Genomic DNA, 17,116 nt, shown 5'->3' with positions numbered 1-17,116 from the left:
CTTTGAACTCGTATCAACAATCTACACACATATATATGTATATGCATTCAAAAATAATATATTATGAATATACATATGTAATTCAAAATTTATATACTCGGATACACGTGGGCGTAGAGTTGAGTAAAAAAAAATTATTCTTGAAAATAAAATTCGACATAATAGATAATTTATTTTGATTGAAGTTTCCAGACCTGAAAATATCATTTATGTCACTCGTGAGATTTCAATTACAGCCTTACGACACGTTCAATTGCAAATGTGTTTTGTAGCGTATTCCTGTTTTCCGATAGTGAAAAAGATTCCATAGGAGTGATTTTTATGAACTTGTTTTTATACTTTGCTGTGTTTTTCAAACGATATTCTACTATATAGCTAAATATGTATATATGTATATGTATATACATAATATACAACATAACCCCCGAACAAAACTCGATATTTTTTACTTAATAAATTTTATTTTATTAATTTTATTTATTTAATATTTAACGGATTTCTCCAATGCGATGGGTATGCTATGCTATACATATTAATAATCATTAATTTAATGTATATACAGGTTTACACCCATTTATTTAGAGTAAACAAGACATATATGGTCAAAAATTGAACAGAAGTATTATACAAGGCAAATACATACAAACGATTAACATCCACAGAGACATCTATGGACAAATATGCGGCATTTATATAAATCAACGACAATCGCGATGCTGAATAACTCGAAGTTTAGCGAAAGAGGTAGGACAGGTAGTTGCCAATCCGTTGAAACCGTTTCAATGACATCGGATAAATTGGAAAACTGATAGAAAACGATCGAAATTGGAGTCACATATCCCCAAAGCAGCACACACCAGGGATAGAACCCGTGACCACAAAATTAAAAGCATTTCATGCTAATCCTTGATGTATGCTGCTGGTTTGCTGCTAGATGATGCTTTGTGATCATGCGAAAATTCAACTGAATTGAACTCGGAATCGATTATTGATCACGTTTTCAGAGTCTAGAGTATCTGTGCACTTTGGATATAATTCGAATATCATTTATCCCATCACACTGAAACTTTAAATCAATTATTGAAATCAAATACAAATCATTGTATTTTAGCTACAGTGAAAAGCATAAGACAAGTTTTCTAATAAAAATTTGCCCCCGGACATGTTTATTATATACAATTATATTAATCCTAAGGATTTAATTTTTCTATCTTTATTTTGTTTTAAATCCTCATCGAAATAGCATACATGTATCTCGTTATATTCTGGCTAATACGGTATATTCCAAAGTTTCGATTGCTTTTACTACAAGGATATTCCTTCTAAGAAATACATACACGTACACTAATCTGAACGTTGTTAAAAAGAAACATTTCCAAATAGATTTCTAATTAAGCCTGGCGGGTATATTGCTTACAAGATTTAAGGCTTATTTATACTAGTGCAGCATAGACCGGCACTTGCACGTTAACAGCAGTATGAACACTATTCTTTAGTACAATCTATATGAACAAATTTATAGCAGCAGCAACTGACACGATATATGTATGTATGTATCATCCGATAATGAAAGATACCGATCATAATGAAAGACGATTCTGTATTTTCATATAATGTACACATATTCAATATATGTATGTATGATGATTTTGATTTCTGAAAAATTTTATTATGAAATATAAAATGTTGTGCCGTGCTGAATAATATAAATTGGCCTTTATCAGTGAAAGCTTAAATATAACTTTATAAAATAGTAAAAAAATAAGCTTAAGTTAAAAAATATATATATATTTTAATACTTACTATTTGAATAAAAAAAAAAAACACTTGATCATTCAAACGCAGTGTAATGAATCCTTCAATAATTTTATTCCCTAAAATATAACGGAATAAAACTTTAGGAGATGTGTTCTAAGTATACACGTATCATCGATTCATATTGGCTGACAATTTTCGAAGGAAGTCCAACTTTAATTTTCCAACTTTAGTTTATTTTTCTTCAATATTTCTAGATCTTCAAGCTTATTTGATTCTCTATGCGTGCTGTTTATTTCACTTTGATCTCAACCTATATTCCATATATCCACGTAATAAACCCAATTTGTGAAAAATTGCAGTATTTATCCAATAAAGATAAGACCATATTGAAACTTCCTTTGCATAGACGATTCGTTTCTCATAGTAAATTCCAGAATGTATCAAAGCTTTGTATAGGAATCAGGCTTAGAAGGCTGAAGTATCTACCGATAGTGTAATAATAGCAGGCTTAGTATGAATATAACATAATTTGAGCATGTATATATTTTCGAAATCACCTGCAGAATTTTGGTCGATCTAAAATATACGTTGAATTTAAATTAACACTGTATTTGACGATCAACGAATATATTCATTAATTATACAATATATACATGCATACATTGTCAATATACTTCCCATAAAAATACCGCTTTTCAATATTGAAATCTATGTATGGATGTTGACAAACAACGTTTTCATAAATATTCGGATGAGGAATATTGTTATGCGTAAACATACTAGATAGTAAATATTCGATATTTTTGCATATAACCAAATTCCTCGAACAACTCTATAACGCAACCCTTGTTCAATATTGTCTAAATAAATTATTCCATATAAAAGTCCGCATATTTCGCTGAAGTAAAAAGAAAATGACGTAACTTACGTGCGAGTCAACAACGACGTGTATGAGAGTTTTGATTGTTTTATGTGACCCCAAGGACCTCGTTATAATATTTCTATTGGCCCTCAAATATTATAAATAATACAACACATAACTCTCTAAGAGTGTAATATAAAATAAATGTGAATAATATGATAAACAGTTTCGTTTAATCTTAAAATCACTGCTCTCCACTGACAGAGATTTTCTTTGTATAAATATACATGTACGTAAGAACAGTTTTATTATTCACATATAAAACCTCAATTGCGAACGTTTATATTTTTTAATTGCTCAGTAATGTTGTATATTATTTCTATGAATATATCATTTTTGTCAACTTTATATCCGATTTTTAAATGTCAGTAATGTAACATGTATATTATTCCACATGAGTTGCTGACTGACAGGTAAAGTTCTGCGTTAGACGGCTGCCGAGTTATTTTTGCATTATGCGAATTTCCTAGTCAAAACGTACTCGAGAGAGTGTTTACTTAGCCATACTATAAAGGGTTAACAGGTGCTTATTTCTTAGCAAACAGTTCATGGAACCCTTTCGTCTTTCTGCCTGAGGAAATAAATCGATACGCAACATCGAAAAAAGGCAAGCCCTGGACCTTTCTGGAAATTGGTTTAGTCCACTCATTCAAATTTATTGAATACGTATACATTTGTGTCCATCTTATGAAAAGAATAATTTCCTTAATGAAATTTTGTAAATATATACCAAAATCTAATAAAATATATTAAATTCGAAATTTTAATTTCCCATGATGGACCTGTTTTTTTTTCAAGTACATATTATATACATACATATATATATTTTTACTTTATTCATATATAATGTATTTACATTCATGCATACATACGTAGTAACAATAGATGAAGTTTTGTGATCATGCGAATATTTTGACTGACTTTTGACGAACTCAGAATCGATCACTGATCACGAAAATATGTGAGTCTGTTAGTACACATATTTGTAAGTATGTTAATATGCATGTCTGTGTATTTTGGATATTTTTTGAACACCCATCCTATCGAACTGAAACTTAATATCGGTTACTGAAATTCTTATCGATATGAAGTTAATTTTTTTCAATTTTTTTAGTTGACCGGGAATGTCTTATAATTATCTCCTATATAATTATCCTTATAATTATCTCCTAAGCCGCTAACCGAATCAGACAGAATTTTTTTACATGTAATAGAAATTATAAATTTGATACCCTAATATTTTTTAAACATTTTTACCTCAACCGGAAGTAGTACTTATACTCTAGATAATCGAGGTAAGTTTGACGAACCGGTTAATCCACACTACTGAACGCATCAAGCTGAAAAGTTTTATTTATATTCTCTGTGTACTATGTACATAACGCAGAGTAGATCGTTAGCCAGAAGTAGTACCTAATAATATTTCATTTTTTTTTTTTGACCTTTTAAAATATCTCTATCTTGTTATTTTAAAATATTAATGGTTATTACCATAAGTGCTAAAAAAATGTGAAAAAATTTCGACAAGCGGAAGTAAAACATTTGTCTTATGTGAGTTTCCCTACATTAGAGCTCAAACTATAATATGTAGTATCGAAAATTTTCTGATAGCCGGTATTTGTGAATGTGGATATACGAGCCGTTACATTTGAAAGTGACGGATGTCCGATTTTCAGTTCCAAAAACACTATTTTTGTTTGAATTAATTCACAAATTGTTATCACTCCTTTTAACTCGATATGTCCGGAATCTCAGAATAAAAGTATTACAGGCCACCAATATTTTTAAATATTGTTAAACTCAAAACACTATATTTAATGTTTGGCGAAATATTTCTCAAAATGAAGAAAATTAGATTTAACCCCCTTTAAAATATAACGGCTCGTACATATGATGTACGACATTGTCGAATCATAGATAACGTCATGGTCATACTTCTCAAATACATAGATAAAGTCATGGGTTGGTCAGATTTAATATGATTTCAGATTTATAATCCATAAATTCATATACATATGTATGTATAAGTTTAATACCATGGGTGTTGCTCAAGTGTGAAACTCGTAATAGCACCATGGTAAAATTTAAATTTATTTATAAACTAGCCGAACCCGGCATGCGTTACAATGCCACAATAACGCATGCAATTTCAGTTTCAAATTAATACTTAACAATCAAATTAAATTACAGTAATGATAATTTATCGGAAAAACGCAGGTGGCAAACACATTAGAAAGTATTCAATTTTTTGTTTATTTTACCCTAACAACGCAGGTGAACAAATTTGAAATTATCTCGTTGCAATGCCACTCAATCCTCTTTTACCGTTCCCTTTCCCGTTTTTTGGGCGATTTCTTTTTACATAAACCATCGCGGGCATACACACAATAACTCATGTAAGTTTCATGTCAATCGGTTGAATGGTATAGGATAGACCAGGGATTCCCAACCCCATGCCCGCGGGCGCCATGGCGCCCGCGGACCGATTTGTATGCGCCCGCCACTATTCGACCGCGACAGAATTTTTTTCACAAACACTTTTTGTGAGAGTTTTAAAATTGTTTGAATAGGTTTATTATATTCGTTCGTTGTTTGCGATATCGTATGTATGAGTGGTTCCTTAGCTTTCGTTCTTGTATGTATTTGTCGTGCCTTGTCTAGCGGCTAGCGGCTATCCTTGCGGGACACGGTCGATTGGGCGCCCAGGACGATTGGGCGATCAGTGTTACTCGCCACTGCGACAATTGGACGACGAGACTGGCGGACACTGCGTCAATTGGGCCCTGCGTCAATTGGGCGCCCATCGCACTGGGCGATCATCGAGTGGCCGACGGCGACCGGGCGACCAGGGCGCGTGGGCGACCACCGACACGGCCCGCTGGTGAAGTGGTCGCCAAGCTTACGTAAACTCTGCGTTTTGCAAGGAACGACCGCGAACGGAGCGTTATAGGAATTTCCGATGCACTGACAAATATTCTACCTACATACATATGCTTTATACCGCTTTATTTTTCGTTTCAGTTTTACCAATTTTTCGTAACAACACGAATCATACTATTAATTTTTTTCGCTATATTATATTACATTTGCTGGAATTTTATATTAAACGTACTTTTATAAATACATGTGTAGCACCTTTTCACAAAAAATAATTGTAAGATGACAAATCATATGTACCTACATATTCTCCAAAATAATATAAAAGAAAAATGATCGATTGAATCTTTCGCGCAGTGCTTTTAGTTTTTTTTCAAATGGACACACTTTTTTTTCTTTTAAATGTTATATTTCAGTTTTATCAATTGGATAAATTCACACTCTATTCTCAATTTTCTCAACACTGTATTAGTTATACATAATAACAAAATATTTTCTAATAGCGATTCTCAAAGTTTTCAAGATTATATTTTTTTTCAATGATGAAATACGTTTACGAAAAAAAAGCGCATACTTAAATTCGTTCGCGGAGCTCGAATAATTTTTTTCGGCTTTTCCCATAATTAAATTATTACATCGTTTACGATTCGCAGAGGCAATTCTCGAAAAAAATAGCTTTTTAAAGTAATTTTAAACATCTCCCGTTCTATGGTTATTGTTGAAAATTACATTGAGCCACAAAAAATCACGTTTTTTAGTTACCAGAGCGGAGACTAACCAATCTTTACTAACTTTGACCCACTGAATTCGAATATGATATTGATTTTTGCTGGTTGGTGATCGTTTACGTGATATGAGCGTTTAAAAAAATGCGCGATTTTTACAGTTTTTTGGCTTTTGCGGTCTTTAACTCAAAACCTAGTATTGCTGTGCTCAAAGTGAGTATTGGAATCAATAGTCAGATGTTTTTCCTATTGATTGTGATATTGCATTGCTTTAAAATACTTATAAATAATTGTCTAGCGAATTTTAAAAGTCAAAAAAATATTTTTTTTACGGATTTTTTCTCCGTGCTATTTTGCATTTATTTGGCAATTTTTTTATTTCACCTCGTTTATAAGGATTGGTTTTCTATTTCAATATTTTTTATTTTTATCTAAACGTACTAACTCGAGCGGTAATTGCAATTTAAATGCTTTCGTTTTTGTTGCTCAGTGTTATTATAGTCACATTAAAATCTATATGATAGTTTATAGTAATTAAGGCTCATTTCGTTTATCAATAATTTAATAAGGTTTATTTTTACTAATTAATATCTTTCGCTTTTGTAAATTCGAAACATACATACATATGTATAACGAATTATGTTTACATCTATAACTGTCATCCAGCGCTCATCTGTTCATCTAATGTATAATTTCTTTAATAATATTTTATGCGTATAAAATATTACAAAGACCTTACAAGAAATTATATATTTTCAAATATTTGGACCGAATGAACGAACTCATTCAAAACGTTTTTTTTTACTATGAGTTCGTTTTGATAAAAGAGTTCTCAAAACGACTTTTGACAACTGTTTCTCGAACTACTTTTTTTCTTGATTGTTTTACATGACATGTTATACATACATATGTAAGGTTTTTCAACGGGTTTTTGCGGTATCATAAATTCATGGCCCTCAAATTTGGTTTAAAATAATGCAATGACGTAAATGATTTTATACCCTTTATCCTTTTATTAAATTCAAATTATTCTGAAATGGTTTTCATCGTTTTTTCAAAACCTCTCCGATAAAATAAACGTTTTTTATTCCAAAAAAAATGGCAAAGTTTCAAAGCGATCGGAAAAGTTTTAGGAGGTTTGTCCAACATTGTAATTTTCAAATGTTATAATTAGCATGGAAATAATTTTTTCAATGTATGTATGTGTTGTATGAATGCATGTACATACATACATATGTACATATGTTATTTTGAAAATTTTCAATTTATTATTTATTTTCATTATTCATCAATGAAAAGTAAATCAAAAAACTTTATTAATACTATGATTTGATGAATATACTAAATACTGGCGATTCTAGAATTGATTTAATGTTGAGAGTTACAAATTTTACAAGTTTTTGATTTTCGTAAGATTAAAAATAAGCACCAATCACACGGTTGATCCCATATTTTTTAAGATCATCGAAAGCCGATGCAATTCGCGCTATTATATAAGTATTTATATTTTTATTTTTGAACATTTAATTTGTACGAATATTTTTTACGTAAATTTGTACGAATATCGACACAAATTAAAAATCATGCGATATTTCTTCTATTTGAATTTCATCATTGAATATCAAAGAAAAATACTACTTATAGATATATATACAAAACGTGTTATTGTCTAGCATTCAGGAGTTTTTTATAACTTTCTATTGTAGGAGATATTTCGAGTCTTAAATGGTCAGTCTATTGTTCCGAAAACCGAGCGAGAATGAATCTGACCCAGGTACCTACCCTTTTTCATCCTACATCCAAAAATTATTTTAATTTGATTGATATTTCTTCTATTTGTATTTCATCATTGAATGGGAATGACATGAATAATATTATATCCTCTATTTTTGAAAAATCTTTAAATCTATCAAACACATTTCGTAACTTATTAGCATATTGATCATATTCATGTGAGCTTCTATCGTAGATATGGCAGCCATATTTTCGAATTTGCATATTTGAGCTGGGCTCGTAAAAACTGACTTTCGACATTGTATTTTTGGTGATCAATTTAATATTCTCTATTTCTTCACCTTAATTTTTTCATTATAATCATCTGCTTCCTTTTTTTACCATTCATTTGACTAAAAAAATAACTGAACTTAAATAAATTATACAGTTAACATTAAAAAAGGAAAATATATACAAAACGTGTTTAAAGTATTGTCTAACATTCGAGAGTTTTTTTTTATAACTTTCTATTGTAGGGAGATATTTTCGTATCACATTTGAGCATTGAAGTAGATACTTCAATGAATTTGAGTCTTAAATGGTCAGTTTATTGTTCTCAAAAACATACCCAACTAACACCAAACATTCGAGCGAGAATTAACCTACGTAATTATTTTTTTTCCTGTATAACTGTAATCAATTCGGCTGCGATTTGTGTTTTTTAATTATTATTTAGTCGATCAATAGAGCGACTATCATCGGTTTGTTTGTTAAAAAATGTGGATCAACCGTAATAAATGCTTATTCCTAATCTTACGAAATTCCAAAATATGTAAAATTTGTATTCAAAGACATTTATTTATTTACATTAAATTAATTTTAGAATTGCTGGTATGTAGTCAATTCTAGAAACTCATAAATCGACCCGTTTTATTCGACCTTTTTTAATTTATTCCAATATTATTTTTTCAATATCGTATTCAAATTATTATTAATATTATTAATATATCACTGATCAAGTGATTTACTTTTACAATTTCTTGCTGGAAATTTGAAATCTGAACCGCTGTATTAGATAAACAGATGAGTGCTGGATGACCGTTATACATATGTACATATGTAGATGTAAACATGATTCGTTATACACGTACATATGTACATATGTATGTATGTATGTTGCTACTTTACAAAAGCAATAGATATTAAAAACCATGTGAACTGTATAATAGGTAAGTAAATACGAAATGAGCCTTAAATAATTTTGCAATCAATCCGTCGATTTTCATTCAGTATTTTTTTTTCTTCTCGAAGCAGGTTTTACGATTACCTACCAAAACAATGAAATAAATGGTCGGTCCCAAAATTGCAAACATTTTTCAAATGGACACACTTTTTTCTCTTTTAAATGTTATATTTCAGTTTTATCAATTGGATAAATTCACACCCTATTCTCAATTTTGTACTACACTGTAATAGTTATACATAATTACAAAATATTTTCTAACAGTGATTCATTCAACATTAGATGATATTTTGGACCGATCCCTTCAGGTACCGATCCCTTCGACAAAAAAAAGGGGAAGAACATAATATTTGATATTTTTACGATACAATCGTCTTAATGCAATACAATGCCTCTTTGGCCCTTCTGCGAACAAATTCTCTCATTGCCCCGAAAATATAAAAATCGATATTCGTACAAATTTACGTAAAAAATATTCGTACAAATTAAATGTTCAAAAATAAAAATATAAATACTTATATAATAGCGCGAATTGCATCGGCTTTCGATGATCTTAAAAAATATGGGATCAACCGTGTGATTGGTGCTTATTTTTAATCTTACGAAAATCCAAAACGTGTAAAATTTGTAACTCTCAACATTAGATCAATTCTAGAATCGCCAGTATTTAGTATATTCATCAAATCATAGTATTAATAAAGTTTTTTGATTTACTTTTCATTGATGAATAATGAAAATAAATATTAAATTGAAAATTTTCAAAATAACATATGTACATATGTATGTACATTCATACAACACACACATACATACATTGAAAAAATTATTTCCATGCTAATTATAACATTTGAAAATTACAAGGTTTATCTTAGTTTTGGACAAACCTCCTAAAACTTTTCCGATCGCTTTGAAACTTTGCCATTTTTTTTGGAATAAAAAACGTTTATTTTATCGGAGAGGTTTTGAAAAAACGATGAAAACCATTTCAGAATAATTTGAATTTAATAAAAGGATAAAGGGTATAAAATCATTTACGTCATTGCATTATTTTAAACCAAATTTGAGGGCCATAAATTTATGATACCGCAAAAACCCGTTGAAAAACCTTACATATGTATGTATGTATAACATGTCATGTAAAACAATCAAGAAAAAAAGTAGTTCGAGAAACAGTTGTCAAAAGTCGTTTTGAGAACTCTTTTATCAAAATGACTTGCAGAGCATCTCTAGCCTAGCCTATGAGACGCGGTATTATTTATCTTTAGGCAATAAAACTGCCACTCATAGTAAAAAAAAAACGTTTTGAATGAGTTCGTTCATTCGGTCCAAATATTTGAAAATATATAATTTCTTGTAAGGTCTTTGTAATATTTTATACGCATAAAATATTATTAAAGAAATTATACATTAGATGAACAGATGAGCGCTGGATGACAGTTATAGATGTAAACATAATTCGTTATACATATGTATGTATGTTTCTAATTTACAAAAGCGAAAGATATTAATTAGTAAAAATATACCTTATTAAATTATTGATAAACGAAATGAGCCTTAATTACTATAAACTATCATATAGATTTTAATGTGACTATAATAACACTGAGCAACAAAAACGAAAGCATTTAAATTGCAATTACCGCTCGAGTAAGTACGTTTAGATAAAAATAAAAAATATTGAAATAGAAAACCAATCCTTATAAACGAGGTGAAATAAAAAAATTGCCAAATAAATGCAAAATAGCACGGAGAAAAAATCCGTAAAAAAAATATTTTTTTGACTTTTAAAATTCGCTAGACAATTATTTATAAGTATTTTAAAGCAATGCAATATCACAATCAATAGGAAAAACATCTGACTATTGATTCCAATACTCACTTTGAGCACAGCAATACTAGGTTTTGAGTTAAAGACCGCAAAAGCCAAAAAACTGTAAAAATCGCGCATTTTTTTAAACGCTCATATCACGTAAACGATCACCAACCAGCAAAAATCAATATCATATTCGAATTCAGTGGGTCAAAGTTAGTAAAGATTGGTTAGTCTCCGCTCTGGTAACTAAAAAACGTGATTTTTTGTGGCTCAATGTAATTTTCAACAATAACCATAGAACGGGAGATGTTTAAAATTACTTTAAAAAGCTATTTTTTTCGAGAATTGCCTCTGCGAATCGTAAACGATGTAATAATTTAATTATGGGAAAAGCCGAAAAAAATTATTCGAGCTCCGCGAACGAATTTAAGTATGCGCTTTTTTTTCGTAAACGTATTTCATCATTGAAAAAAAATATAATCTTGAAAACTTTGAGAATCGCTATTAGAAAATATTTTGTTATTATGTATAACTAATACAGTGTTGAGAAAATTGAGAATAGAGTGTGAATTTATCCAATTGATAAAACTGAAATATAACATTTAAAAGAAAAAAAAGTGTGTCCATTTGAAAAAAAACTAAAAGCACTGCGCGAAAGATTCAATCGATCATTTTTCTTTTATATTATTTTGGAGAATATGTAGGTACATATGATTTGTCATCTTACAATTATTTTTTGTGAAAAGGTGCTACACATGTATTTATAAAAGTACGTTTAATATAAAATTCCAGCAAATGTAATATAATATAGCGAAAAAAATTAATAGTATGATTCGTGTTGTTACGAAAAATTGGTAAAACTGAAACGAAAAATAAAGCGGTATAAAGCATATGTATGTAGGTAGAATATTTGTCAGTGCATCGGAAATTCCTATAACGCTCCGTTCGCGGTCGTTCCTTGCAAAACGCAGAGTTTACGTAAGCTTGGCGACCACTTCACCAGCGGGCCGTGTCGGTGGTCGCCCACGCGCCCTGGTCGCCCGGTCGCCGTCGGCCACTCGATGATCGCCCAGTGCGATGGGCGCCCAATTGACGCAGGGCCCAATTGACGCAGTGTCCGCCAGTCTCGTCGTCCAATTGTCGCAGTGGCGAGTAACACTGATCGCCCAATCGTCCTGGGCGCCCAATCGTCACGTACCGATCCTTGCTGCACTCTTCACACTCTCCACACTAGCCAGGAGCCGCAAAGTTGCCATTGTGATTGAGATTGCTGATTTGTGAGCTTAATTGAAGAAATAGAAACATTTTTAAACGATAAAAATGAAAATTATAATGAACTAACTGACACTTCCAGATTCCGAGGAATGTATGCAGTAAGATAGTCTCACACCCGGTGATTTCTTAGTCACTCACATTTTTATACATTTGGTCTGGTCATTGTGGCCTAGAGCTATGTTCTGGGACATGGGTAATGAAATTAAATATTTATAATATAATACTGTTTCTTCACAAGGTATAAAATTCCGACTGTTAAAATATTGATCAAAATGTATAAAAATAGATATATTCTTAATCATTTTTTTTATATTGTACGAGGTGGGCATACATATGTTCATACTTATATACATACATATGTATGTATATAACAAAGGTTCATTCTTTTAGAATCGGTGTATACTATGTACATATATTGTTGCCAGCAACTAACTGAGTAGTTTTACATTGCTGAAGACATAATTGAGGGATTTGAGGTTTATTCGAAACCGTGACAAAAATTTTAACAAAGCGAACGTCGCTGTGTTAATAACGTCGTTACGAAAATGCAAAACAAGAAAAAGGCCATTTGCCTAAATGTGACGCTGTCCAATTTGGTCCTCTCCGAAACCGCAAACGAATTAAAAACCTTAACGACGGACAAGAGTGAGGCGGATTCTCGTAACGAATATTACGATTTCGTTTTCGCTAATTAACCGCGAAGGCGCATACATATATGTATATACAGAATACATTTACAAATGTACATATGTACATATATGTATGTACATTGAAGCTTTCTAGGAAAACACGCGTGGTTAAACCGATTAGACGTGGCCTGAATTAATTAATTTTGTTTCTGACATCGGTCGGTTCGATTTACTCAAAGACGTATGATTGTGATTGATGTTTAAAATTAATCTCACATTTTTTGTACTAACAATCAAAAACATGCGACAAAACACACACACGCTACTTTTACATACATATACATATATGTATATATATATATATATATATATATATATATATATATATATATATATATATACACATATATACATATATGTGTATATATGTGTGTGTGTGTATATAATAGTTACATTTGAGCCACATAATTGTTTGTATTTGACAATATCATAGATTCACATGGAATTTCAACATTTAGTTGACGGCACTTTGTGGCTCTTATCGCATGGAAGAGGAGGCTTCTATGTACATACATACATACTAATGTGGAACCAAACCACCCGAGTAATATTTTGAAAAGAGATTTCACGATGATCAAAAGGAATTTTCACGAACTACTCATCTCAAAATATTACCAAGCGTGCCCTGTTTTACCATTGTTATAATAATTTAATACGCTAGTAAGGTATATTTGTATAGTATATGTACATATACTATACAAATATACAGCCAGCCAGCAGCATAGCTCGGACGTTAAGCTTCTGCTTACCGTCAAGAAGGTGCCGGGTTCTATCCCTGAATGAAAATGAATTTTTCAGAGTATGCTGTTGGTCAGACCTGGATTTGTGACTCCAGGTTGATCGTTTCCTATCAGAGTTTGCCAATTTTCTCTGATTTCATTGTTGAAACGGTTCCCGGAAAAAAAAATTGGCTAAAAATCCTTCCTACCTACTATGTCACCACTATTTGAAATTTGATGGATGTACAATAAAAATTTATGTACAATTCATAGATGTCTCGTTAATTTGCGAGTTTTTTCAGTGTCTCGCAAATCAACGACTTATAATAAAAAAATGCTGCATTTGTATTTGTAATTGGCCAGGAAGGCGCATTGGGATTTACCTGTAAGGCCTTCCTGGTATATATGTAAAATAAAAAAATAATAATAATAATAAAAATATGTAGGCTAAAGCTTACATCTTAACCAGCCGCGCAGACTAGTGGTTAGCATATTAGCCAGCAGTATAGCTCGGTCGTTAAGCTTCTGCTTAGCGTCGAGAGGCGCCGGGTTGGATCCCTGAGCCCGGGCCTCGAATGAAAAAGAATTTTTCAGAGTATGCTGTTGGTCAGACCTGGATTTGTGACTCCAGGTTGATCGTTTCATATCAGATTTTGCCAATTTTTTCTGATTTCATTGTTGAAACGGTTACCGGAAAAAAAATTGGCTAAAAATCCTTCTTACCTACTATGTCACCACTATTTGAAGTATGATTGATGTACAATAAAATGTATGTATAATTCATAGATGTCTCGTTAATTTGCGAGTTTTTCAGTGTCTCGTAATTCAACGACTTGTAATAAAAATGCTGCATTTGTAATTGTAATTGTAATTTGTAATTGGCCAGGAAGGCGCATTGGGATTTACCTGTAAGGCCTTCCTGGTATATATGTATGTAAAAATAAAATAAAAATAAAATAAATAAATAAAAATTATGATTTTGAGTGGAATGGTCACGAGTTGACAGTGGACACTGGAGTCCCGCTGCTGGCCAGACCTTGGTTTGTGACTCCAGGTCGATCGCTATTAACAGAATTTGCCAATTTTTCTGATTTTCATTGAAACGGTTCCTGTAAAATTGGCATCTCCTTCCTATCTCTTTTGCCAATCTTCAGCGTCTTGAGGTTCACCAATTTGATTATAAATTGCTGTAAATATGTCACTGTGGATGTTTGTTTGAACAATTTGACAGACATTTGTTCATATTACTCGCAAAATGGGGAAGTGCATCGTTTAAAGTTGCACAATGTACACTTTGATGATGTGCAATGATGCACAATGACGACTGTGGCGTAAACTAATTCGAACATTATGACTCCTAAAGCCACTTCTATCATTATTATTACATGTATCTGTGTTGAGTTCAATTCATACGGTTCACGAAATTCTTTATGGTATGAACATACTCAAAAGTGTGGCACGGGATGCGTACGTAGACCTTATCGGTGAGAGGCATCTTCATATCAATATAAGTTCGTACGATTATTTCTAAAAATTTTTCCATCATTTCTTCAAATATGGAAATCATCGTCACCACACATGACTGTGGCTGAAACTAATTAAGCATGGTGATAGCCATATAAATATATTTGCTTTGAGGATCCAAGTAAAAGGCCAAAGTCATTTCACAGCATTTATTGATGATTAAGGAGATACACACACCACCAGTGCTCAGTCCAGAAGTACCGCCTTATGAGGGGCAGGTCTCTCAGGACATCTTCGACGTCTGATTCGTTTACCTATTGTTATGGTCACGTACTCGGATATGTATTCCCACAACATTCGGTCCCACGGTACCAAGGTATCGGTCAATTCTGAGAAGGGACCAATAACGGCCAACTCGGTCACCATTGTTTAGCTTACATGCACTTAGTTTGCCGATAATCCTCGAAACCAATTATAACGGTCCCACAGTCTCTGGGATGCTACTCGGGCTAATCCGATTGCAAATATAAAGCATATAAAGCCATAACTTTCCAACACTATGACACCTAACGCCACTTTTATTACTATTACATTTCTCTGACCCCCACATTTATTTATTTTATATTTCGACCTGTACAATTTCATGCGTAATATAAATTTCTTATCTTATCATTACTGAAATTTGACTATTTGAAGCCGTTTTAAATGTTCTAACACTATTTTATTTCCTGCAGGTGAATTGATGGACATTTTCGCCCTGGTGAACTCCGCAATCAACTTCATCCTGTACTGTACTATGAGTCGACAGTTTCGGGCAACGTTTGCCCAATTGTTCAGACCAAGATGGCTTCCGGTTTCACAGAATGACGGTGATGGAGACGGTGATGCCAATGGCGGTGCTGATAAGACGCAGATGACGCAAGTGTAGCGCCGGAGGACCGTGGGATCACCACGGGAACACGTCTAAGTTAGACGGTCTAACCTAACCTAACCATACCAAATTCAACATTCAAACACGGTTCAACCCAACGTTAACCTTTTCGATCATCTACATAAATATTTTCAAACAGATAATGAAAAAAAATGTTTCCAAAAGAACATTTTGTCTCAGATATGACAGTTTTCAAAAAATAAATATATGAAATCTTACATATACGAGTATATATGTACATATACCTAAGTTTTTATGTGTTTGAATGTGTTTGTAATATGAAAGTTATCTAAAACATATTTTAAAATAGTCCTAATGTATGACTGTGTGAAATGCCATTTATTGAGAACGTCTGAATTAGTTAAAAACATTTTTTATAATATAAAAATTCATTGCAAATTGAAACAAATGAACTCTGGGATATTAAATTTATTAAATGAAATAATAATATATAAAAGAAAACTCGTTTGTTTAAGTTGCGTTATAATATACACTTTTTTTAATTAAAATACTTGAATGACAGTAAAGGCTTTCTAACGACTGCTAATTTTTCATTTTTCACAATAATGTTTTTCAGAGTTTAAGGCAGTGGTGTTTATTTATATTTATATTCATATAATAAATATATATATGTATTATATTAAACGTTCAAAACGTTGTTACTTTGAAGCTAAATTCTTAATTGGCGATTGAGGCTGACTCTCAAAATAATTATGTATTTTCATTCAATGCCTAACAAACGATTTGGAGATCATTAAGCAACAAATATTATACAATGTAGACGACGAATTCATCGTTTCCTTTTGAACTCACGAATAATAATTACACTCTAAATAAAAATATTTATTCAGTACCGTCTGGAAATTATCAAATAACTGAAATAATATCAATGTTCAAAAGCTGACTTAATTATTCCTACATATTCTAAAATAACTGAGCGTATATAAATTTGAAAGGAATTTTGTTGAAAATCTCGTTTATTTTGCT

The 17,116-nt window shown here is 31.6% G+C and overlaps 1 protein-coding gene across 1 annotated transcript in view; it reads left to right on the top strand.

Moving 5' to 3' along the window:
• Nucleotides 1-16,193, top strand: part of LOC143909791 (G-protein coupled receptor dmsr-1-like) — a 94,668-nt gene extending 78,475 nt beyond the window's left edge. The window contains exon 2 of the mRNA XM_077427968.1: nt 15,933-16,193. Within this exon, the coding sequence (XP_077284094.1) occupies nt 15,933-16,126 (194 nt within the window). The 3' untranslated portion in view covers nt 16,127-16,193. The remainder of the gene's footprint in view (nt 1-15,932) is intronic.
• The last annotated feature ends 923 nt before the right edge of the window (nt 16,194-17,116 follow it).

Source organism: Arctopsyche grandis, chromosome 1, assembly GCF_051622035.1.
Source record: "Arctopsyche grandis isolate Sample6627 chromosome 1, ASM5162203v2, whole genome shotgun sequence".
Taxonomy (NCBI): Eukaryota; Metazoa; Arthropoda; class Insecta; order Trichoptera; family Hydropsychidae; genus Arctopsyche; species Arctopsyche grandis.
Note: the sequence above shows the minus strand (reverse complement) of the source record. Positions and strands in the feature narration are given on the sequence as shown.